The sequence below is a fragment of the Aythya ferina genome (genome assembly GCF_964211825.1).
Source record: "Aythya ferina genome assembly, chromosome: 4".
Lineage (NCBI taxonomy): Eukaryota > Metazoa > Chordata > Aves > Anseriformes > Anatidae > Aythya > Aythya ferina.
The window spans coordinates 2355618-2377963 of NC_140300.1; the positions used below are offsets into that span (position 1 = coordinate 2355618).

At 45.9% G+C, this 22346-nt stretch overlaps 1 protein-coding gene across 2 annotated transcripts in view; it reads left to right on the forward strand.

Annotated features, from left to right (window-relative positions):
• Positions 1–22346, forward strand: part of GFRA4 (GDNF family receptor alpha 4) — a 65390-nt gene that overhangs the window by 38574 nt on the left and 4470 nt on the right. Inside the window, exons 2-4 of one of the 2 annotated variants that reach the window (XM_084516813.1) lie at positions 14455–14742; positions 17854–17934; positions 20793–21138. In XM_084516813.1, the coding sequence (XP_084372939.1) occupies positions 14455–14742; positions 17854–17934; positions 20793–21138 (715 nt within the window). The remainder of the gene's footprint in view (positions 1–14454; positions 14743–17853; positions 17935–20792; positions 21139–22346) is intronic. The other variant, XM_084516814.1, reaches the window with a different exon arrangement.

Genomic DNA, 22346 nt, shown 5'->3' on the forward strand with positions numbered 1-22346 from the left:
TTTTTTCAGCTTGGCTTCCTTCTCTCATCTCAGTTTCTGCCTTGTTCGGCCTCACTTATGCTTTGGGCTTGCAAACTCCAGCCTTCATGTTTAACATTTAGTGTCAGAAGCTAAAAAGCAGGCTAGGCGTAAGAAGAAAGGATGATAGATAGATGCAGTGACCTGGGCTGATACAGACATATACACAATTCTGTCTTTGAACCCAAGGTTGTCTGGAAAAGTGCCACTGGAGAACGTATTTTGGAACCCTGTGGTTTTGTAAAGTCAAGACAAGGATCTCTGTTCCTTGTTTTTAATCATCATTCATCTTCATAAAACTTCAGGGGGGTTTAGCTTTTGTTTGAATGAATTTTGTGACTTCCAGAGAAAACAGAGGCGGGGGAGTATAATTGAGAGCTTGTTTAGTGCCAAATTCATCTTAAAGCAGGGAATGCAAATCACATAGCAAGTGTTGAATTATATATGATTAAAACCGCTTCAGCCCTTGCAAAGAAAAATAAAAGAGAGCCTTTATATTCATCAGTTAATCATATACCAAAAAAAAAAATGGATAGAACAAAAAAGAACTTAATCACAGAAAAAGGGGTCACAGTTGCTGTTTGACATATGGCTGGGTTCTCTGTCATGACAGTGCAATGCAGAACACACTGTCACTTAAGTGTTTTAAAGACGCACATTAAGAAGAGAGTTCATTGATAAATGACCCTTTAAAAATGGGAGAGATTCACTTCCTAGCAATGAATGCTCAAGGTCTGTACAGTTGTCTTGGCTCATTTTGGATATTCCTGTGTTTTGCAAGCTAGGCAGGGCTGGAAGGTTTTTCAGTTCTTTGTTACGTGTAGTGGTGTAATAGGACGGAGAAGGGTTTTTTTAAAACACTGACAGCATGGTGCTAGTATTGTCCATTTCTGCGAACAGCTGTTAGTCTGGAATTAGGTCAAACTCAACAGCCTTGGTCTTTCCTGATCCAGAAAGTGCCAGAGATCATAAATTAATTAATTAATTAACTAATTAATTAATAAAAAGTAATGTTCTTTTTGCTTCTCTACAGTATGAAAGGTAACCTGAAAACAAGTCCTGGCCCCTGCTGAACCAGCAATGTTGACATGCTGTTAGTATTGTTTGATTCACTGGACATCATAGCTCCCTTGGAGAGCTCGCTGAACTTCATGTACTGAGTCCTCTGTCTTTGAAGGCATTGTGCTCATTTTGCAGCTGGCAGGGGTGTGCATGGGGATGCTGTGTGTTCTGCCATAAGGTCAAGCCTGCAGAGATTGTGTTGAGGCCAAGGAGGGTGCAGAGTGAACAACTGGGCTCTGCTTTCCCTTGGTAAGCAGTTTCCTCAGCTCTCTGGAAAGGATGCCAAAGGAGGACACAGACCTTCAGCAGGTGAAGAAGCTACTTTTCTGCTGCTTTGGTGGCAAAGTGTCAGTGTTTGGTGGTTTGGTTAGCTGCAGAGCCTCAGTAGCTGGCTCAAGCAGGCAAAAGCCATTCTCTTCATTACACAGATGGGCAGCAGAACATGGGCAGAATTAGATACATTTATTGGCTGAACAAGGCAGAAACACTTATGGATCTGAAAGTCAAATATAAATGGGACATCTTCTTACCATCTCTCCTGGGACCTGGATGTTCTCTGGTGCTGAGGTCTCCGCCATCCTCAGCAGAGCCCTGTGCTGAGCCAGTAGACACCTGCTTTGTCTGTGTTTAATTTCCAAGAAAATACAAAGGGCTAAATTTCCCAAGGAACTTTATCGCTGCTCTCAGGGCATGGCTAACTCCGCATTCAGTCTCAAACAGTGCTTGTCTTCCATGGGGTAGCGTAGCGGTTGCAGCTCTTCCCCCACGGGAGGGCTTTTGAGCTCATTCCCCTTGCTTCCCAAGAGAGTCCCTAACCACCAGCCTGAAAAATTATCCTCAGAGGAGGAAAAGCCACTTCCCTTTTCCACAACAGCCTTGCCAGGGTTTCTGCCTCTCATCTTTGGTTTTGCAGGCCTCTGTCTTGATTCCGTCAGTGACGGTGACTGCTGACTAACATCAGCTTAATGTGGAATTTATTCACTTGACATTCAGGCCTGACTCCAGAGTGGTTTCTTTGGTTTTGAGGTGGCTGTTCTCACATTACAAGCACACAGAAACCACAAGGCCTTCAGCAACCACAACTGGACAGGGCCGTAGGAACAAGAAGCAGGCAGGGACTGCAGCAAGGCCTGTGCACAGACTTCTGCTCCAGCAGGGGAGGGATGATGCAGGAGCCTTTTTTGACAGCTCCTTCTGTAAATAATGCCACTGCTGGGGATTAAACAGACCCTCCGTAATCTGTTCCACTTTTTAGCTTTCCACATAACATTTTTCTTAATATCTAACTAAATCTCCCTTGCTGCACATTTACTCTAAATTACGTCTCATCTTACATCCCACCGCAGTGGAGAGCTATCTATCACTGTCCGCTTCTGATCTGTCTTGTTTACATATTTGAGTGCTTGGATTTGTTTCTTCACAACTGTCTTCCTAAACTAAACAAACCCAGTTCTTGCAGACCTTCCTCACAGGTCAGGCCTGCAAAAACACTTGTAGTTTTCATGAAATTCCTCTGGGATCTTGTAAGGTTCCTTAACATGTGTTGTCTAGTCAAAAAGGTGGACCCAAACTCCAGCTGAAGCCCACTGGAGCTGAGAAGTGCAGGATAATTGCCTTGTGTGTTAAATATGCACCACTCATGTCCCGGAAACTTGTCTTTTCTGGTTAGCTTCCTGCTGCATTTTATTTTTCAGCCCACAACCACCTCCCACCCCATGGTCACGTCCCCCATAATGTTGGTGAGCCATCTGTTCCCTAGCTTGACTTCTCCCTCCTGTCCTCTTGTACTGGCATTGCCCAATGCCACTTCTCCTTCTGCTCAGTATAATCCTCCTGTTTTCAGACACTGCCTTCAATGGATCAAGATAATTTTGAATTCCATTCTTGTCCTGCACATTGCTTGTGACCCCCTTCTTGTCTTCTGTCAGCCACAAATTACATAAATCTATTCTCTATTCCTTCATCGGACTCATTATCAGAATATTGAACAGTACCAGCACAGAACAGACCCTCAAAGACCTTCTAGTCTGAAAACGTGCCATGCTACTCCTTTTTGAGTATTCATGAGCACCCACTTTGTCATGACTACACAGAGACCTTTCTCATGGGTACTGCATGTGGACCTCTGCCAAATGACTTGGAAAAATAAAATCATCACCCTTTGACCCACCTGGCTGGTCTCATCCACCTGGTCGGTCTATAATTCACCTTGTTCCTTCTCCTGCTTCCTAAAAAAGGGCATTTCTTTGTCCACTTCATCAGAGCCACATTCTTGATAAGGACTGTGAAGCCAAAGATATTACTTTTCTGCCACTTCTTGTAGCTGGTACGCACAGACTCTCTGACAGGCTCCAGAAACCCCTGGGAATGCGTAATTTTGTGTAAGCAGTTGTGTGGAATGAGGGTATTTAAAGCAGTATCTGAAGGGAACAACTCTTCTTCCATGGAGAGCGGGGTAGGATATGACAGGAAGCAGCTTGGATGTCATTTGGGAGGTGTCTCCCAAAAAGATCCTCAAAGTATTTTATCTCCTTGGAACTGCAGACCATCTCATCACCCACCTGCTTGGGCAGCAGCAGAAGTTTAGGGTCCTGCTCTTCATTTTCTCAGAGAAGGATAAGGCCGTGATGTGCACGTCAGATACACACCTGTCCCCAGTTTAGGCATGTGTATCTGTCCCCAAATGGATCAACAGCACAGATGTTCCTCTCCACACCTCCAGCCTCTTTCCATCAACCTCCCTTCCGAGAATTGATTACAATAAGAGACCAAGAGACACAGCAAGTTTTTAGTTGTTTTTTTTTTTTTTTTCATTTTTTTCTTCCTTTTTTTTTTTTCCTGTTTTAATTTTCATTTTATTTGCCATTGTAAATTCCTTTTCAGGTTCACATTTTAAAGAATGTGAAACAGTGGGTGGTATTAGGAGCAGGAAAGTGATACTCTGCAAATAATTGTAGACAAGGAAAAAAGAATTCTGGGGTGAAGGGAGTTAAGCTAAAGCCAAAGATTAATTAAACTAAAAAATAAAATCCAGCAGCAGTGCAGGTGGGTCAACAGGTAGGTGAGGTTATGACTTGTAAGTAAGTTGATTTAAAGAATTCACCTGGTTGAAAACAAAACAAAACAAAACAAAGAAAAAGAAAAAGAAAAAATATCAATATATCTTGAATGTCATTGGTGAACAAGGCATAGAAATCTGTGCTGTCAGATCCTAAGCACTCAGAGCTGCAGCCCGCAGAAATGCTTCTCTGTTCATGAGACAGAAATTAAAAGGTCTTGGGCTATCTACTAACTCTGGGTATCATTTTTAAAAATAGAAACTACTGCAATGTGCCTGCCCCCGGGAGCAGTAGGAAAGAAGGACAAACCCCTCAGACTGAGATTAGATCCCAATAAACTCAACAGGAATATTCAGAGAAAATATTTTCCTTTGTCTGCCAAGGGAGATGTTTCCAAGACAATGACTGGGGATCTATTTTCTTTTATGCTGTTAGCTGCCCCTCTTGGGTCCTTGCAAATTGCCCTGACAGAGAAGACTTTGAGAGTCTGCATTTTCAATGACCTTGATGGGAGATGTTGCTTGTACAGAGTTCCCTTTGGGTTTTAACTTGCTCCTGAGACTTTTGACAGGAAAGTGCAAGAATCATTTGAAGGAAATGAGGACATTGCAACACACATTGATGATACCCTGAAAGATGACAGGGAAGAACAGCAAAAGAAGAAGACAACAAAAGAAATGTTTCCTGACCCAGAAAAGGGTCATGAAATAGAACATGGCAAAAAAAAAATATAATTTAAAGTCGGAAATGTGAGATATCTGGGAGAAACTGTAAGTGAATTGTTATACTGACTCTGGCCAAAGCCAGACCAATGCAGAGATGCTGCTTTAATAGATAAGAAAGATTTTGTGGAGGTTGGTTCCTGGAATGAATTGAGGTGACAAGCTTTCTGGGCTCTTATGCAGAAGGACTCAAAATGAGACAAGTGTGCCAACTTGGACAGGGAGTTTTGAAAGAGTGAAGAAAGCAAGCACCTGAGTTTTGGCAAGCTGTGTCACCTGGAGGTGATCCACATGGCCAGTAAATCCTCTGGTGATGATTCGGGGCAGTGTGACAAAATCCTTGTGCACTTTGCAGACTGGTGGTAGTGGTTTTCAGAAACCCTCTTGAAACATTAATGCGTAGAGGGATGTGTTTGCTGCAGAGGCTGTTACAGAAATATATTCAGCTAGGGGAGACTCACCTGTCAGAAAGCAGAGGGCTGTTTAGCTTTCTGTCTTCCAGCTGCATCCGTGTGGTTTTCCTGCAAACCAGGAAAACGCCAGCTGAGAGCAGGCACACTCCTGAGAGCATTTGATGAGTCTGTACATGGAGACTGTCTGTAGAGCCACGTAACACACGCAAATCTGTTGGAAGAGATTTCTCTCATCTCAGACACAACAGGGAATACATTTCTGGGGGCCATGGCAAAAGACAAGACATTGCAGCAATTTATTAACAGTGTCACTGAAAGAAGGCTTGGGAATTACATATCAATTCAAATCATAGCTTTCTGTAATTTATACTGTGGTGAATGGATACAAAAATTAATAGTGCCAAAAATATTACAGAGTTATACGTATATATATGTATAGGAATTTTATAGAATCTCTGAGATCTCATAAAGCGTATTGCAGCGGCCACAAATGAACACAGAGATGAAGAAAATGACTGTGTATGAAACATGTCAGCAATTCCCTCCTCAAAGAGAAAAAAGAATGATGGTGAGTCAGATACGGTGGACCTGTTAGATTATCCAGGGTATTCTGAGACTGCATTATTATAGAAACATTGAAGAATAGAACATCCCGAGTTGGAATGGACCCATGAGGATTAATGAGCTCTGCTCCTGGCTCCACACAGAGCTACCCTGGGGAGCCTGTTACAGTGCCCAAATTGGAGAGATTTCTACTCAAGTACCTTGTAGGAAACAATAAACTTTTATTTGGCAGATATGGGCTTCTGGAAATGGTTATGTTCTACAAAGGTCCATACTTAATTGACTGGGTTTTGCAAGATTTAGAAGAGTTGGCAAACACCAGAAACCTTTAGTCAAATGATTTGAAGGAAGGTGGAGCTAGGGGAGTTTAAAAACTACATATCTATATATTTATATATGTATATAAGCCCCTTACAGGCTCTGGAGGAGATCTGTATCTAACCCTGCTGGACAGAAGACAGCCTTTAAGGCACTAGCTGAAATTTTGCTCAGAAAGCTGAGTATCAGCCTGCCTTACTTATTCAAATCTGGGCTGAGATGCTGATCTGTTCTTGAGGCACAGACAGAGAGGTAAATAGATGTCTCTGCTTGGGATTGTGCCACCCTCGCCACCTGCCTCCTGCACATGCTTGCAGAATACTCCATTCGTCCTTATCTTAGCTTTATTAGCTTTTTATTTATATTTATATATATATGTATTATTTTATTTTTTTTAAATCTAGAATGGGGACATTTTATTTCTTCTCTGTGTCAACCCCAGCAGCTGACTTGGTCATTGCGTTCTTGCTGGTGACATGAAGCAAATCTCCTGCTAAACCTCCTGCTTCCCATCTTAATTTGCTTCTTTTTGTCCCATTCTTAAAAACATCATCCTCCCCACATAAGGGGCTGGATTTCTATGTCTGGGGCTGCTATGGCCAGACCTGGCTTAGAAAAATACCTTGTCAGGACTGTTGCTTTCACCATTGCACTGGAGAGCTCTGACATGTCTCACACTCTTCTCAAGGATGTTGAAGAAGAAGAGAAAACATCATAGGGCTGGACAGGGCAGATGCAAGTCACCAGCATGTGGAGCATTACAGCGGTCTGCTCTCCTTTTTAGATCACTCTCACTTCATCTGAACACAGTACCAGTTGAAGTGATAATGACTTCTCTTTCAATGGCAGCTTTCATTGGAAGTATTTTGATATGCCAGTAAGATTTGCTTTAAAATGTCAGCAATAAAAACACATTCAAAGCAATACATTTAGTGCCTCAGCTCGACAGTCTGTATAGGTTCCCATCAGCCACATTTTTGACTCAATAAATGTTGGGCGTGAACAATACTCTGCATTTTCCACAACCCTCCCTCCACACACACGTGTGCATGCTCAAGTTCTTTTTTCCCTGCTTTCTACAGAGATCAGACTGAAGTTTTCCAAGAGATGCAGACAATCTGTGTGCTTCCAACTTCGCAGCCATGGCCAGTTAGGTTTCCTCACTGTACCTTCTCTCTCCAAGAAAATGCATAATGAATTCTTCTCTTTGGAACAGGATGCCCACAGTGTCCTCCTGGGATCAGATTAATAGGAAGAATAAAGATGATTCTGTCTCAAAGGTTCTTGATATTCTTCCTGAGTCATCTTCTTTGGGATGTGCTTTCAACAGCATACGGTCAAATACCAGGCTTGAAGTCACAGGAAGGCATGCGGTGAAAGGTCTTGTTCAGTTCCCCTTTGGGGGGAAAATGAACAAGAAATGAACTGAAAATGGAAAAATGAACTTTTCCAGTGCAGAAGGAGGTGTCTGGATGAGGACCATGCCAGGTCAGAAAAGGGGAAGGAGGCACAGGAGACAAGTTGGTTGAGCAGACCCAACCAGAGGTAGACCATCCTGGATCTAAATTTGCTTTGCTATGCCTTAGCAGAGAATCTTTGATTTTACCATATTTTAAAGCCAAATTTAGGTACAGCTTATGGTTTATGTGTACATAATTTAAGTACTTAGAGATCTCTGATCCCTGAGACCTCACAGGCTTTAATACAGTTGTTCTTACAGCTCCCTGCTCTTATCTTTAATGTATGGACAAGGACCTGATATCTCTGATGCTTGTTTATAGGCACATGTGTTAAGACCTATTGACCAAAAGCCTCACTAATTGACCTATCTCCTTCAGGTGGTGTAACTGGTTAACTTTGGGATAGGGGAAGCACTTCAATTACACCAGAAATGAGGGACTGAAGCCCCCTGAGCTATCACTGTCACAGTGTCCTCAAGTTTTGGCAAGCACTGAATGTGACACAATTCAAGATCACTGCCCTAACCTGTATCCTGTAGTACAATATGCTTTTCAGAGTATGCATTTCAGAATAAAGTGTACCCAATTTGAATTCTCATGGATGCTCAGAGCTTGTAAGCCTTTTTTTTTTTTTCTTTTTTTTCTTTCTTTCTTTTTTTTTTTTTTCTGGTGATATGGATGAATCTTATTCAGGGCAGGTACACAACTGTTTGCAAGCAGGTCATGCACGCAGCATGATGGTCTGATTTGCATCTTCATTTCATAAAATCGTTGTTTATAGCTGAGTCTGTGGTTAGTCTGGCTGAGTCAATTGAGCAGGATGGGGCTTTCCAGAGGCATCTTTGCAAAACAAAGGCTGAAGTCTTGTCAGAAAGGATGTGCTAGTGCAGGAGAATAATGATATCTAGGGAGACTTCACTACAAGTTATCATGAGAGTTTGCAGGAAGAATTTTTTTCTCCTTCAGGGTAATGGATGCGTGATGAAACTTCGCCAGACTACAGACATTCAGAGGGGTTTTCTTCCAGCCTTAAAGTTTGCAGACCCTATCCCACAACCTATGTCCCATCTCATGAACTATTTATTTATTTATTTATTTATTTATTTATTTTCCCAGGCAGGTTCTAGTCATTGACTCGGTGGGGGACAAATAGATTGCTTCACCTTCCCAGGCTTTAGCAAAGTCAGAGCGACACTTGCCTCCTGGTAAATGGCTAAGAGAGCTACGGATGCGAAGGGCTGTCAAAGACAAATGGGGGATTACTGAGTTCATCTCAGCAGGTATCTAAAACCCGACTCACTGTGCCCTCTTTGAGTAATTCATGCGTTCATTTAACACGTGTGGCCATCGCGTTTCACTCTCACTTTGCAGCCTAAATAAGTCCCCACAGGGCAGAGGATAGCCCACCAAAAACACGTGCTCATCCTCAGACTTGCAAAGATCTGTCATGCCATTGACAGGTGGAGTTACTTGCTTAATAAATCTCCTGCCACATCAGGGATCTTAACTAACAGGATGACTAAAGTTTCAGGCTGCTCTGAAGGTATCCAGGTGGCACGTGTTAGTCTACGACAAGCAGGAAGCCAGAATACAGGAATGTGGTTTCTTCTGGTTTTGATTCTGTGCAATGAGTAAATTATCTTGTACATGGAACAGCTATTAGAGAAGGAACCACTTAGTGAGTGTTGTTGTATTTATTTGTATTTCCCCAGTGCTTGTAAAGTCCTGCCTGAAGGCACTCTTCAGACAAGAAATTGCTTATAACCTTAAAGTAACGGGAGGAAGGTCAGAGATGTAGGTGCAAAGAGTCAGGCAAGCACATTTTTAATGCCTGCTGAAAATGTGCAGCATGTTATTGGCTCGAACTTTCTGGCATTGCTTTGACACCCTCCAACGTTACATTCCTGAAGTGTTCTCTGCAAATTCCCCCACCCCAGCACTGACCAGGAAGAACTGCTAGCAAAAGATCAGTTTGCACTGAGGGATTTCATTCTGTGTGTGTAATGTTTGTAAACCCGTCCAGTTCCACAGAGGGTTGACAGCAATGAATGGTGACATCTTCCCTGCATGAGCTGCTCTGATCTAATTCAGCAAAACAGCATCCCAAAGGGGTTTGCTGGGCACTACGAAATCTGTTTGACAGCTGTGCAAGGCATGGGGGATCTCCTGGCAGGGCTGCTCTCAGACGGGTCTGGAGGAAGGACCATCAGTATGGCAGAGGTGTTTAATGGGGGCAGTTCTGTTACAATTTGCATTCTTCTCTCTCAATCAGGCTCATGTCCAGCAACATGAGCCCTAGTAAGTCCATGCTGGAGCAGTGCAGACAGCTAATTCCTAGTGGTGTTGCCACTCTGGCATACCTCAAGCACTATTGAGTGTCCCAAGCCCATTGCAAAAGGGACCCCTGGAAAGAGGGACCTGTGAGCCACAGCTTCTTGCCCTCCTGGAGAAAATCTCAGGTATGCAGGTGGTGGCATATCCAAAAAATATGTGTGGAGGGAAGGCAGTCCACTGCAACATCTGCAGCTATTTTGATGGGAAATGGGAAATGACATCTGGGCTGTATACAGGGGTTTGGTCTTAGGTGATTCTGAGCGCTTGACTGTAAAGGCAGGGTATGAAAGCAGAGTCTAAACAAGTTTTAAGAGTGACCACCAGCATTAGCCACCTGGACACATTCATTCATCACTATTGGTTTATGAATATTTGGGAAATTCTATGAATATTTCTTCCAGACTCCTTTCCCCATCCTTTCTCACTCCAGGAAAACTGTGAGTAACAAATTATTTCTGACAGCCCCAGGTTGGTTATCAGGCAGTTACCTATTGTCAAGCACCAATATTTGTCCTGCAGATTTAATCTGACCCAGCCTGGTGCTTCCTAAAACCTAAATGGGCAATAAACCACTTCTGTTGCCTTGCTAGAGATTTTGGATGGTTGTCCTCCTCTAAGCAGCAAATATTATAAAAGAAAAAAAATAATAAAATCTGGAGTCAACAGCTTGTCTCTCTAATAGTGACTGACTTCCTAGCACTGTGCATGGATTCACACCAAAGACATACAAAAAAAGGGAGGTGTGCCAAAACCCCAGGTTGGACAGCACCATAAAACATGATGTGGTGCCTCCTAAAACATCTGCACCCCCTGTCCTGCTGCAGGAGGGGTTGGAAAGTTAGCATAGCAGGGTCTGGTGGCAGTGCTCTGTTACACAAAGCCTTTTGTGTGCCATTTCCAAGCTGGCACGCGGTGTCACCTTCACACTTCTGCACCCCAGACCCTGCTGCATTTGCATGGTGAAGGAAATAATCTCCTTGAAGGAGAGTCAGATCTCCTCGTCCAACCAAGTGCACTTTGAGAGACCTGCTGCAGGAGAAGCAGGGCTCTGTTAAGGCATTGGGAAGAGCCAGGTTTTTCTCTTACTGCTGCACATTAGGAGTGCCTTTATGTGAGTGTCACCGAGGTAAGCAAGAGCAGAAACAGATGTGGAGCAGCGCTGCAAACAGGATGTGAAAATAAACTCATTACCCCATCTGCCCACCGTAAACAGCGTGAAATTAGCGGCAAGCGAGGAATAAAAATTCAGACAAATGGGCTTTTAAAGAGAGCAGAGGGAGCTGGAAGTTGTGCTATTAGAAAAGCAGAGGCACAAAAAGCCCAAGCCACGCACAACCCGGCACATACACCCAGCCCCATCAACCAGGGGCAGATATGGAGAGAAATCCCATGGTGGATCATCATTAAGATGCTATTTCTGAAGGCAAAACCAGAAGGGCTGCTTTGCCTATGGGAGAGAAAACCTAATGTTGCTTTTGTCCCTGCCTGTTAGCAAGCGCTGTCTATTTTATGTCACCGAGATTTTTTTTTTTACCTTTTTTTTTTTTTTCTTTCCCTGAGAGGCGCTCTCTTAATGTTGCATAAAATTACTCTCTCAGGGGTAGTGCGAGGAGGAAAAACGCAGTGTTATGTTGTCTCAGTTGCAAAGACGTCGCTGACAATAAAAGCCCCTGAATGATTTGGTTTTTAAGTGACATGATTATGGAGCGGGTCATTCGTGACGCTCCAGTTAAAGTTGCTTCAAGCACCTCTGCTGTAAAGCCTGCACGGTGGTGTTTTATGCCCCAGGATTGGGCTGTAAATATTCACCCCCGGCCTTTGTTCTGCGAAGCAAGCCTCGGCTTGAGGATATATTTACTTAAAATTTTGCAGGAAATTTCTCAAATGGTCAATCTGCTTGATTTATTTAAAGTGGGATCCCAAAGTGTTTTACAGCTTTTACAGGCTGGCTGTGTTTATATCTATCCTGGGGAGGATCGTCTGCCACTCATGTAGCAGAGAGGTGGAAGGAAGGATATAATTCCTATTTTAAGTTACTTTTTTAGCAGCTGACATGACACTGACAAAGTCATCTCTTCTAGAATAAAACCTGCCATGCTTTATTGTAGGCCAGAGGAGATCCTTTGGAGTAAGTCAAGGCAAAATAAGTCAAGCGCTTTTTTTTTTTTTTTTTTTTTTTTTTTTTTTTTTTTTTTTTCCCTATAGATTCTGCTCAGAAAGGTTGTGCATGGAAAATTCAGCAGTGCCTGAAAGCAGAGACTATAGCTCCGGCTTGCTTTATAGATCTCAGAGAAATTGCAGACCAAATGATATTTCAAGGAAACTGGTTCCTTGTGTTCTGAGTTCTTCAAGATATGACAGCCCAAGGCAGAGTTTCCTATGTGTTGGAAATAATTTCTCTCTCCACATTTGGCAGATCCGAACAAGCCTTGAGTGCTAAACAAACCAGGTCTATGAATAAATCAGGGGAAGGGGAACTCAAATTTGAGGTGTTGTGAGATTTGTGATAACTGAAAGCTTGTCATTGGCCATGAGGCACCGTCAAATAGTCTGGAGTTTGACAAAAGTTTCTGCATTTGGGATGCCATTGGGCTGTTTCAGGAGAAACCTCCTGGTGGGTTCACCCAAAGTTTGTAATAAACATAATTGAAATATCTGAATTCCGGCTGCTACCTTCCACTCTAATCAGCCAGAGCAACAGAAACAGCAGCTTCTAAGGAAACACCCTGCCACTGCCAGGAAGGGGAATGAGTGCACCAGGCTCAAGTCCTGCATGAGGAGGGCAGCAGAGGCAGGGAGGGTGCCGAAATTCGGGGCCTGGGAGGCAGCAGGTGGAAGGAGGGAACAGAGATCCCATGGAGGAATCAATAGGAAATCAGAGGGAGTGGAGATTTCATAAAGCTCTCAGGGATGGAAACCTGGGGGCCACATTTCAGAGAGAGAATTTGTTGGTGTTGTCCAAGTTGGCACTCACCAGGAGCAGACCCTGGAGGGGTTCAACATGAGAAGGGCCCCCTGTTTTATCTATCCCATGAAGCTGTAATGTATTCCCATCCAAATTTGCAATGTTGGGGGTAAGGATTCCCTTTTGGGAACCATTTGAGAAATCCTCCTTCAAGGTCATAGCAACGCTTTCTGCTTTTATAGTGTAGCAGAATCCAAAGATCACATTTACAGGCATGAGGACTGAAACTCCCCTGCCATAAACTGGGTTCCAGTCTTCACCACTCCCCCAGGCCATGGTGCAGCCGTGCCTGACCCATGTTGACATGCTCCAGAGCACCACCAAGACTGGAAGGAATGCAATTCTCCTTGTCTCCTGTGCTGTCCCCACCATGGGTGCCACCGTGCCCCGCTGAGCACAGCTGAGCCTCTGGCCCCATCATTGCCAGGGTGCAGTGATGCTTACATGAGCCTTGGAGTGATCCTAGGCCAGGACCCATCCCAGCAGTCAGTCTGGATGTGGCCAGCCAGCTGGAGAGTGGAAGAGCATTTAATAGCATGGAAATGGTCTGCTGCAGGCCATGGGGACACAGCAGCACCGAGCCCTGCTGGGCACGTTTAATTTATTGGTGTGTGGTAGCACTGATGCCTTCCTCCTGTGCTTTTCTCTGTCCTCACAGCAGGGGGAACAGAGCAGCACTTTGTGTTTTCACAAGTAATTCTGAGGAGAATTCGCAGGAGGTTGGAAAAAGCCGAGATAAAACAGTGGGAGTCCTGGGGAGGTGGTGACAATGAACAAGGGACACGTGTGTGCTAAATCCATGTCAAAACACTCCACATGGGGCAGCTCATAGCTTCAAGAAGGTGTGGGCAGCGTTAAATCATGTGCAAGGAGGAGTGAGTGGGGTCTCCGGGAGGACTGGGCTTCCTTTATCTTTGGAGGATGGAGATGAAATTGAAAAGTGAGGAAGCAAAGGGCTCGGAGAGGTTTTTGTGCTCCAAGCAGGAAAGGACAAGCATCAGGAACCAGATGCATGTATACTCCTGCTTCCATGCTGACCCCATCTGGGGTCTCTGTCTCAAAGCAGGAAGACCCTGGGCCCAAGGATGAAGGTGACCTCTCCTTCTGGCTCCTCAACCAGAGGTGTGGGAGGCCACGTGCATCCCTCTGCTGCTGGTGGCCCAAAACTTTGGGAGAGAGGGCTGGGTTGGAGTGCTGAAGCTCAGGTTGAGCCAAGCCTCCTCAACATCCAGGTTCCCTTCTCCCAGTCCTCTGCTTTCACTCCTCTCTGATGCTGCTGGGCAATGCTGAAGCACACTTGGCCAGGTAAAATATTTACCCTCGTATGGGGCATCTCCTGAGTAAGGGTGGTGAGCATGGGCATTTACACCCCCAGCCGACCTGCTGGGGAGCCACCCACCTGCTTAAGGGCTACAGAAACAAGGTCATTGCTTGTAGAGTGGGTAGTGGAGAGGGTGATTTCAACCTCTTTAAGTGAAGATGAACATCCCCGGGGTTGCTCCATCACCCTCACGCCCTCCCTCTCCCTTTTTCTTGCAGAAGGTATGGCGGAAGCTGTCAGCTCGAGCAGGGACTGCCTCCAAGCAGGCGAGTCCTGCACCAACGACCCCATCTGCAGCTCCAAATTCAGGACCCTCCGGCAATGCATCGCAGGCAACGGAGCCAACAAGCTGGGCCCCGACGCCAAGAACCAGTGCCGGAGCACGGTGACAGCCCTGCTCTCCAGCCAGCTCTACGGCTGCAAGTGCAAGCGGGGCATGAAGAAGGAGAAGCACTGCTTGAGCGTCTACTGGAGCATCCACCACACGCTGATGGAAGGTCAGTTGGGTGGGTGCTCTTTTCTCATGGTCTTCTTAAAAAGAAACTGCTGCTGGGGCTTTCTGTAGAGGTCCCCAGAACCCAAGTCAAGGGTTGGACCGGATGATCTTTTGAGGTCCCTTCCAACCCCTTCAATTCTGTGATTCTGTGAAGTCAATACAAAAAAGGAAAAGGTCACCTATATCATATCCTGATCCCTCTCAAGAACTACTGACCCCCAGAGTAATGGCATTTTGAGGAAAGCAATCCCAAAAACCGGAGACACCTCCTTCCTTTTTTATAAGTTGTCTTCTTTTCCACAATGTCCCCGGTATATCTTGAGATATTTGCTGGGGAAATGCATGGCATGTTTTGCATGTAAATAGAAGAACTCTAGCCAAGACCTGAAGCTCCAGATTTTATTGAAACACTATACAAAGTCTGGGCACTGAGGAAAAAAACAGTGTGAATTTAAAACAAATCACTCTCTTGGAGGATCTCAAGTGCACCGGTGTCTTTGGGTTAGTGAAGATTTGGGGCTGGTGACATCAAGTTGGAATTTAAAGTGTTCCCAGAGCCAGTATTTAGCAAGTTTGGATTTTGACGTTTTTTAAGAGTCATCATAAAATTGCACCTCCGTGGCCATAACTCTTCGTTGTCAGGCTGGTGGGTATTTTATGCGCCATGAAAATTAAAACGGGGAATAAAACAGAACCTTCCAACCATAGGCTGCAAAATAGATTAATAAAACACTGCTGGCTGAAAGCTGAAAGGGAAGGTACAGGGGTGATAACACAGGCCAAAAGGCCAAGCAAAACAAAGAGGATGGAGACCATAAAGCACCGGCTTGCCAGAATGGGAACTGCTTGATCAAGTTCCCGGAAAGCTTTCAAGTAGCACAGCTTGCAGGGTGCAGAGCATGGTGCTTTGCACTGACAGGGGGAATAAGAGGCCCCAGCACCACCTAGGATCCAATCTTTCCCCTAATTGCTTGCCAAGTGAAGTTGTTTGCATTGAAGCCTGGGGAAGAGGGAGCAATCCAGCCCCTCCATTCATCTTAACAGGTTGAGTCACAGCCCTTTCCCCGCTGACCCTCCTGGGCTGAAGTTTTGGATGCAGTCCATCTCCCGCCTCCTCCTCCCCCTGATTTTCTCATAAAGCAGCTCCTGTCTCCTGGCCACGCTAGCAGACACAGCTGGGTCCCTCTCCATCACTCCAGCAGCTCCCAGGTGGCCTGGCTTCCATTGCCTTTTTATGATGGGAGCTTTGCAGATCTGTTCTGGAGGGGGCACAGCTTCAGTGAGTGAGCGTGGGCAGGGTATGGGACAACCCCACCATCAGTCTAAGAAAACTGTTTGGCTCCAACTCAAGGACATTGATTTTTTTATTATTATTATTTTACTTTTTTTTTTCCCAAAGGAGAGGAACTTGAGATGCTTGCCAAAGGGTGAATAGCACGAGGCAGAGCAGAGGGCTTGGTAGTGAGTGTGCTGGAGACTTGTGGCTGTGCAGGACAGTGGTGCCAGGAGGATTCCCACTGCCCTGGGACCACTGCTGGGAGAGCAAGGAGAGGATGGCAGGGAGCACGGGGGCCAGGTGTGGGTCTGAAGATGCTGGGTAGGAGCTGGATGGGGTCCTGCCACTGCCTTGGGACCTCTGTCCTGGGGAAGAACATGGGAAAGGTGATATTGGAGACAGCCAAGAGTCTGCCCGACTTCTCCTCTGCTGTCATGGCCTGAGCCCTGCATTTGTGCAAGCACCAAGCTCACTTGCAATGCAGATTCACACTCCCAAACCTTTGATTTCCTTGCCTTAATTTCCCGGGGGAAATATACCTCATAATAGTCACATGTTTCCGAGTCCTTACACATGTTTAATTGACTGAGAAAAGAAGCCAGTCCACGTGCTCCGTGTGGGGCTCTGTCTTTCAGTCATACATACCCAGGAGGCTGTAAAAAGCTTCCTAGAAGCCCTCTTATAAAATCAATTGTGGAAGTGTGTGCTCAGGGAATTTACAAAGCGTACTATTTACTCAGCTTCTCTTGAGTGCGCCTGTGTTTAGCCACCTTCCCATTTGGAGACACAATAACATGATGACAACCCGATAACAATTCTCTGATAAGGTGCTATATCATCAGGACATAAAACTGCTATGCTGGAACATACAAATGGGCCCCTCTCCAGTCAGTAACGATGCAAGATATTTCAATGAAGGTGTAAAGCTGCCTTGTAATGCACCTGTGGTAATTGCACGGGGCTGTGTACCCTGGGAGCCATTTCTTCCTGACCGCAGCTGGTGATCAGCATATGCCCAGAGCAAGAGGTTTGATAGTCCTTTTATCCCAGCCAGTACATCTGCTGCTGCTGTCCGTATCCATCTAAATGTCTAATAAAAGGAAAAAAAAAAAAAAAAAAAAAAAAAAAAAGATACTGAGCTGTTTGCTTCAATAATATTCTGTAGTATCTATCAGGGTGACGGGGCATTACAGACCATTGAGCAGATAAAAGGGAAGCACCGATTGAATAAAATTAGCTTCCCAGCAACTTAAAAATGGAGAGAGGAAGTTTCTGCGGGAGCTGTGGGTCATTAGCTCTGTGCCAAGTAAGAAAGGGCTGTTTGGGAGATGGGGAGAGGTGTTAGTAAGTATGTAGACGTGTGTTGCCAGATGCAGCCCCATGCATAGCCCTACCTGTGTCCTAGAAATAGGTGAGGACCTCTGACCCTGGGAGAACCATACAAAAAAAGTAAGAAAAAAATAAATAAAAAATAAATAATAAAAAAAAGAATGTTTTTGGAAACCCTGTGTGTGTAGGGAGATGGTGGTATGAACTCTGCCCATAAGCAAGAGCCTGTGCTACAGTCTGGTGTCCTCAGCAGCAATCCTGGAAGGGTGACCCAGGACTTGAGCTGTACAAGGTTGAAACTCAACAGTTCTCTGACGGGCTGATCTACCCCACAGTTGTGATATATTTTTAAAAGCCAGTTGCATCCTATTCTTCCTGTGACCTTGAGTATCCATTCACTTATGGCCTGGAGAGCACACAACTTCATCACCAAGCCAACTTATGCTGCAGCTGTTGAACCTTGTATGTCTCAGGGTCTTCTGCTGCCTTCTCACTGACTTCTCTTTCCCCCCTCAGGCATGAACGTACTGGAGAGTTCTCCTTACGAGCCGTTCATCAGGGGCTTTGATTACGTCCGGCTGGCCTCCATCACAGCAGGTAGGTGGGTGGGAAGATGTCCCTACAGTGCTCCAAAATAAGGGGAGCTGGTTGTGGGTCAGGTGCTAGGGATGAGGTCTTGATGAGATGAGACCTTGTGGTATCTCGTGGTCTCTTTATAAAGCATTGCATGGCTACGGTCTTGCAACCATTCTTTCAAGGAGTTGCCCATGAGTCCTGTGCTAAATTGTTGGTAGAAGAACATGTCCTCAGAAGAAGCACTTGCAATTTCTATCCTTTGGCTCTTTTATGCCCATACCGTGAAGGACTGGGGCTGAAGCTCTTCATGGGCATGATAGGAAGGTCTCTTGCAATGAGCCATCGTGAGTGGGCTGGCTCTCTACAGCAGGTGGATGACCTGTGCGGTGCAGAAGCCCTGGGAAACATTGGCTGGATGGATATCATTAGGTATTAGGTGTTTCCACATCAGTCACAGGGCCAGACTGTGTGCAGAAAGGTCAGCAGCCCAGCCTACTGGCTTGATCCCAATCCCAGCTTTTAACCCCATGCCCTGAGGGCAACCTCAGGACTCAGCCCCGTGTTCTGCTTTGTATCATGTAATTCCCTTAATAATGTCAGCAGAGCTGCCCCACACCTTTTAACCCCCTCGAGGGCACGAACCCTCAGCCCCTCAGTTAAAAGGTCAGTGCGGTAGCTATTAAGCCATCCATCACCAACATCACAGCTGCCAGCTCTGCTTGTGCACCACAGGCATGGGGAAGCTTTACAGGCAGTGATTTTTGTCACCAAACTACCCGCCTGGGAGCAGGTTGTGCGCTCCACGTGTGTCTCTGTTAGATGTGCCAGACCAGCAGCCGTGTTGCAGCTCTTTCTGACCACACACCTGATGCTGAGCTGGAGGACACAGCTGGAGCACAACCAGAAATCTCTGTATCTGATGGATGTCCGCAGTCCCCTTGACAGCATGGCACTTGTTAGGTGAAAATGTCCAGGACTGAATTAACCCATCAGCCCTTTACAATCCGAACAGCGAGGGAAGGGTGATGCTCCCTGGCCTCATGTCTTTTTATTGACTCCACTCGGCTGATCCAAGCGTGCAAAGTGAAGCATGCACAAAGCTGATTGCTGGGTCGTGACCTTTGTCATCAGAGTTTTTCCTTTTTTACTGGAGGTCCTACAGGGCTCTTCGGAGCGAAGCAAAGTCCAGGAATGGGGATTTTTATGCACGATTAACACATAGTCAGGTGTTTAAAGCAGTCTGAAACTGGTTGGGCAGCAAAGCCAATGGGCCTGGAGCAGCAGGGATATGCACCAAAGAACTCAGCATCCATAAGGCACATAAAGTTTTTGGTTTTAATCTTTCTTTCCTATTTATACTCATCACAGTCTATAACACACCTTATGACCTGCTGCCCTATGCCTGTCCAGTGCACAGAATTATAGGGTTAGCATAGCCAAAGGATCCTTTTTCAAATATACCCCCCAAATTCCCAAGAACTTGTTGAAACTTAAGACATTCATTCGCATGACCCCACACCAGATCAGAGTGACAGGTATTTTTAATCCAATTTTACAGAAACAATACGTATGGCCACCATTAGAAGTGTACAAACAGAATTATATCCCTCCTCTCTAATTGTAGTAGTGATTTGTAAAAGCACATCCTCCGTCGTTGCGTGGGAACAGGAGAAAAGCTACTGTGTTCCCTGTGATTCATTAGCTGAATGGGTAATGAAACCCTTCCAAGTAGCTGTTTCCTACACACTTGCTGACAGCTCCCCAGTGTAAACTGATGCTCTAGCGATCTTCAACTCTAGGCATTTTTAAAGAGCAGCACCTATGTGGTAGGAACACACTGAGCAAAAAAATTTCACCCATCATAAAATACCTGCAAAACTTGAAATTCATCTCTTAGCACACCATAAACAGCGGAGACAAAAAAGAAGGGAAAAATAAACAGCTAAGAGAAGGAGCATCTGATAACGCTTGTGAAAATGAAGGAGCGCAGCCAGTTTTGAAGTGCTCAGAGCTACTGTCAATGCTTTTAAAACTTGTCAGTGGTGACTGGCTGGTCTTAACTCCTGGCCAAAGACAGGGCTTGACTCTGCATTAGAAATTTTTCATTTTGGGGATTTTTCCTCTGGAAAAAAAAAAAAAATCATCTTCTCTGCTGGGGAAAAAAGTCCTCCTAGTGTGCTTCAGGTCATGGGCTTAATTCAGAGATGGAAAACGCTTTCAAATTCATTTTCTCTCTTGCACTTGGAGGACCCTCATCTTATCTCTCCTATCAGAAAGAGTCTAATGTCTTGACTGACTCTTAGCGATGCTGTGACATTTTCCCTGCTATCAAACAGAGCTCCATCCACCTTTGAAACAGCTTCAGAATCAGTATTAGACAAATGTTTTTTCCGTACTACCTATTCCTCAAATGATTTCCATCCCATGAAGACAGGGTTGAAGCTCAGGACATGGACATGTTGGGCAGGAATGATCTGGAAAATGTTGTTTTGGGGCTGTGAGACCCAAACAGCTCTCGTGTGGCTGGGCAGGTGCTGGGATGGGCTGCTGTCTCACCAGGCCTCAGGGTGGTCAATTTGTGGTGATAAAGTGCTATAAGATGCCGAAGGTAGAGAAAAGTTTTATTTTATTAAGTGTAGGAGTTAGGAGCAGTTTCTGAGGCGTGAGGTTTGTTGTGTGGCCATGGCACCTCTTAGGAAAGGTGAGAGGAGAAAGGGGATTTGGCCCTGCTGGGACACGGGGAGCAAATGTGGGCTGCATCCTGACCACCCTGAGGTGGCCATGAGCAGGAATGGGATGGGAGGAAGGTCTCCACGGGGCGCTGCAGCTTGAGGGGAGATGAGCAGTGAACTCCATCCCCATTTTCTGCTGCCCCCCAGGCTCTGAGAACGAGGTGACCCAGGTGAACCGCTGCCTGGACGCCGCCAAAGCCTGCAACGTGGATGAGATGTGCCAGCGGCTGCGCACCGAGTACGTCTCCTTCTGCATCCGCCGCCTGGCCCGGGCCGACACCTGCAACCGCTCCAAGTGCCACAAGGCCCTGCGCAAGTTTTTTGACCGTGTGCCGCCCGAGTACACCCACGAGCTCCTCTTCTGCCCCTGCGATGATACGGCCTGTGCCGAGCGCCGGCGGCAGACCATCGTTCCCGCCTGCTCCTACGAGTCCAAGGAGAAACCCAACTGCCTGGCGCCCCTGGACTCCTGCCGGGAGAACTACGTCTGCAGGTAGGTTCAGGTGGGTGAGGTGGAGAGCTGGTGGGCCAAGCTAGAGGATCGTGGTGGGCGCATCCATCTCGCCACAGCCCATCCATGTAGGCCACTGCCTGAGTGATTCCTTCCCGTGGTCCATCTCCTGGTCTCGTACCCTGATATGGAAGGCCTTGAGAAACAGATTTCATAGCTTTGTGTTGGAGCCTTTTTTGACCTCTCCTATCAGTTTTGGATTCGGTCCCAAAGACAGACCTGCTATGGGAATAGCTCCAGGGAGGTGCAAGCAAAGCAGGGATGCAGAGTGGGGTCCACTCAGCCTCATGCAGGCACGGACCTGCCCTAATGTGCACCTCACATATACCCCCCTTACATGATTTTCCTTCAGTTCCACTATATTTACCCCTCCATTCTCAAAAGGTCTTTGATATTCCAGAAGGTTAATCCACGTACAACTCTTGGGGTGTATGGCATCCATCCACAAGAGATGTAAGCTGTACCACTCCAAACGTGCAGTGATGCTCCCAGCCCAGTGTCCTCCGTGCAGCTGTGGCCATGAGCAGACACCTAGAGAAGAGCAAAAGAGCAAGGCCAGCATAGGACACGTCTCCCAGTCCCATCCCAACCTCTAATTATTCTGGGTTTTGGGATTTCCTGAGCTGAACTCCCAGCAGCCATCCACTGCCAGAACATCATCATTAAAGTACATTAAAACAAACCTTGTATTTTCAGAAGGGGAAGTGAGGGCAGCAAATGTCCTTTTGGAAAGGTGGACTAGCATTAATGCCTTCATCCCTCTGCACCCAAATATGCTGCTAATGGACAAAAACTGAGCAGCAGAGCTGAAGCTGACTCTGAAAGATGCAAAGCCCCTGAGCCACACCAGCTCTTACTTGGAGATTTCCCCCAGCTACCTAGGGAATCCCAAATTGTGGGGTACTGCCCTCTCCCTAACAAGGCAAGTGGACCCAGGGGGGAAGAGGAGGATCAAAGGGGAAAGTGTTGCTTCCCAGGAGGCTGGAAACCATTTCCTGCAAGCAGCACAGCTGTTAATTATCTGGTTCCTTGGTCTCTGAATATATAATATAAAACATCCTCTAGAGACGCGGCGGGAGCAAGGGGTTGATGTGTGACCCGGTCAAAGGCAGCAGTGCAGAAACCACAAGGAGAGGCAGGAACAACACATCATGGCACTTTAGAGGAGTAAACTACTCCGGGCTAATCCT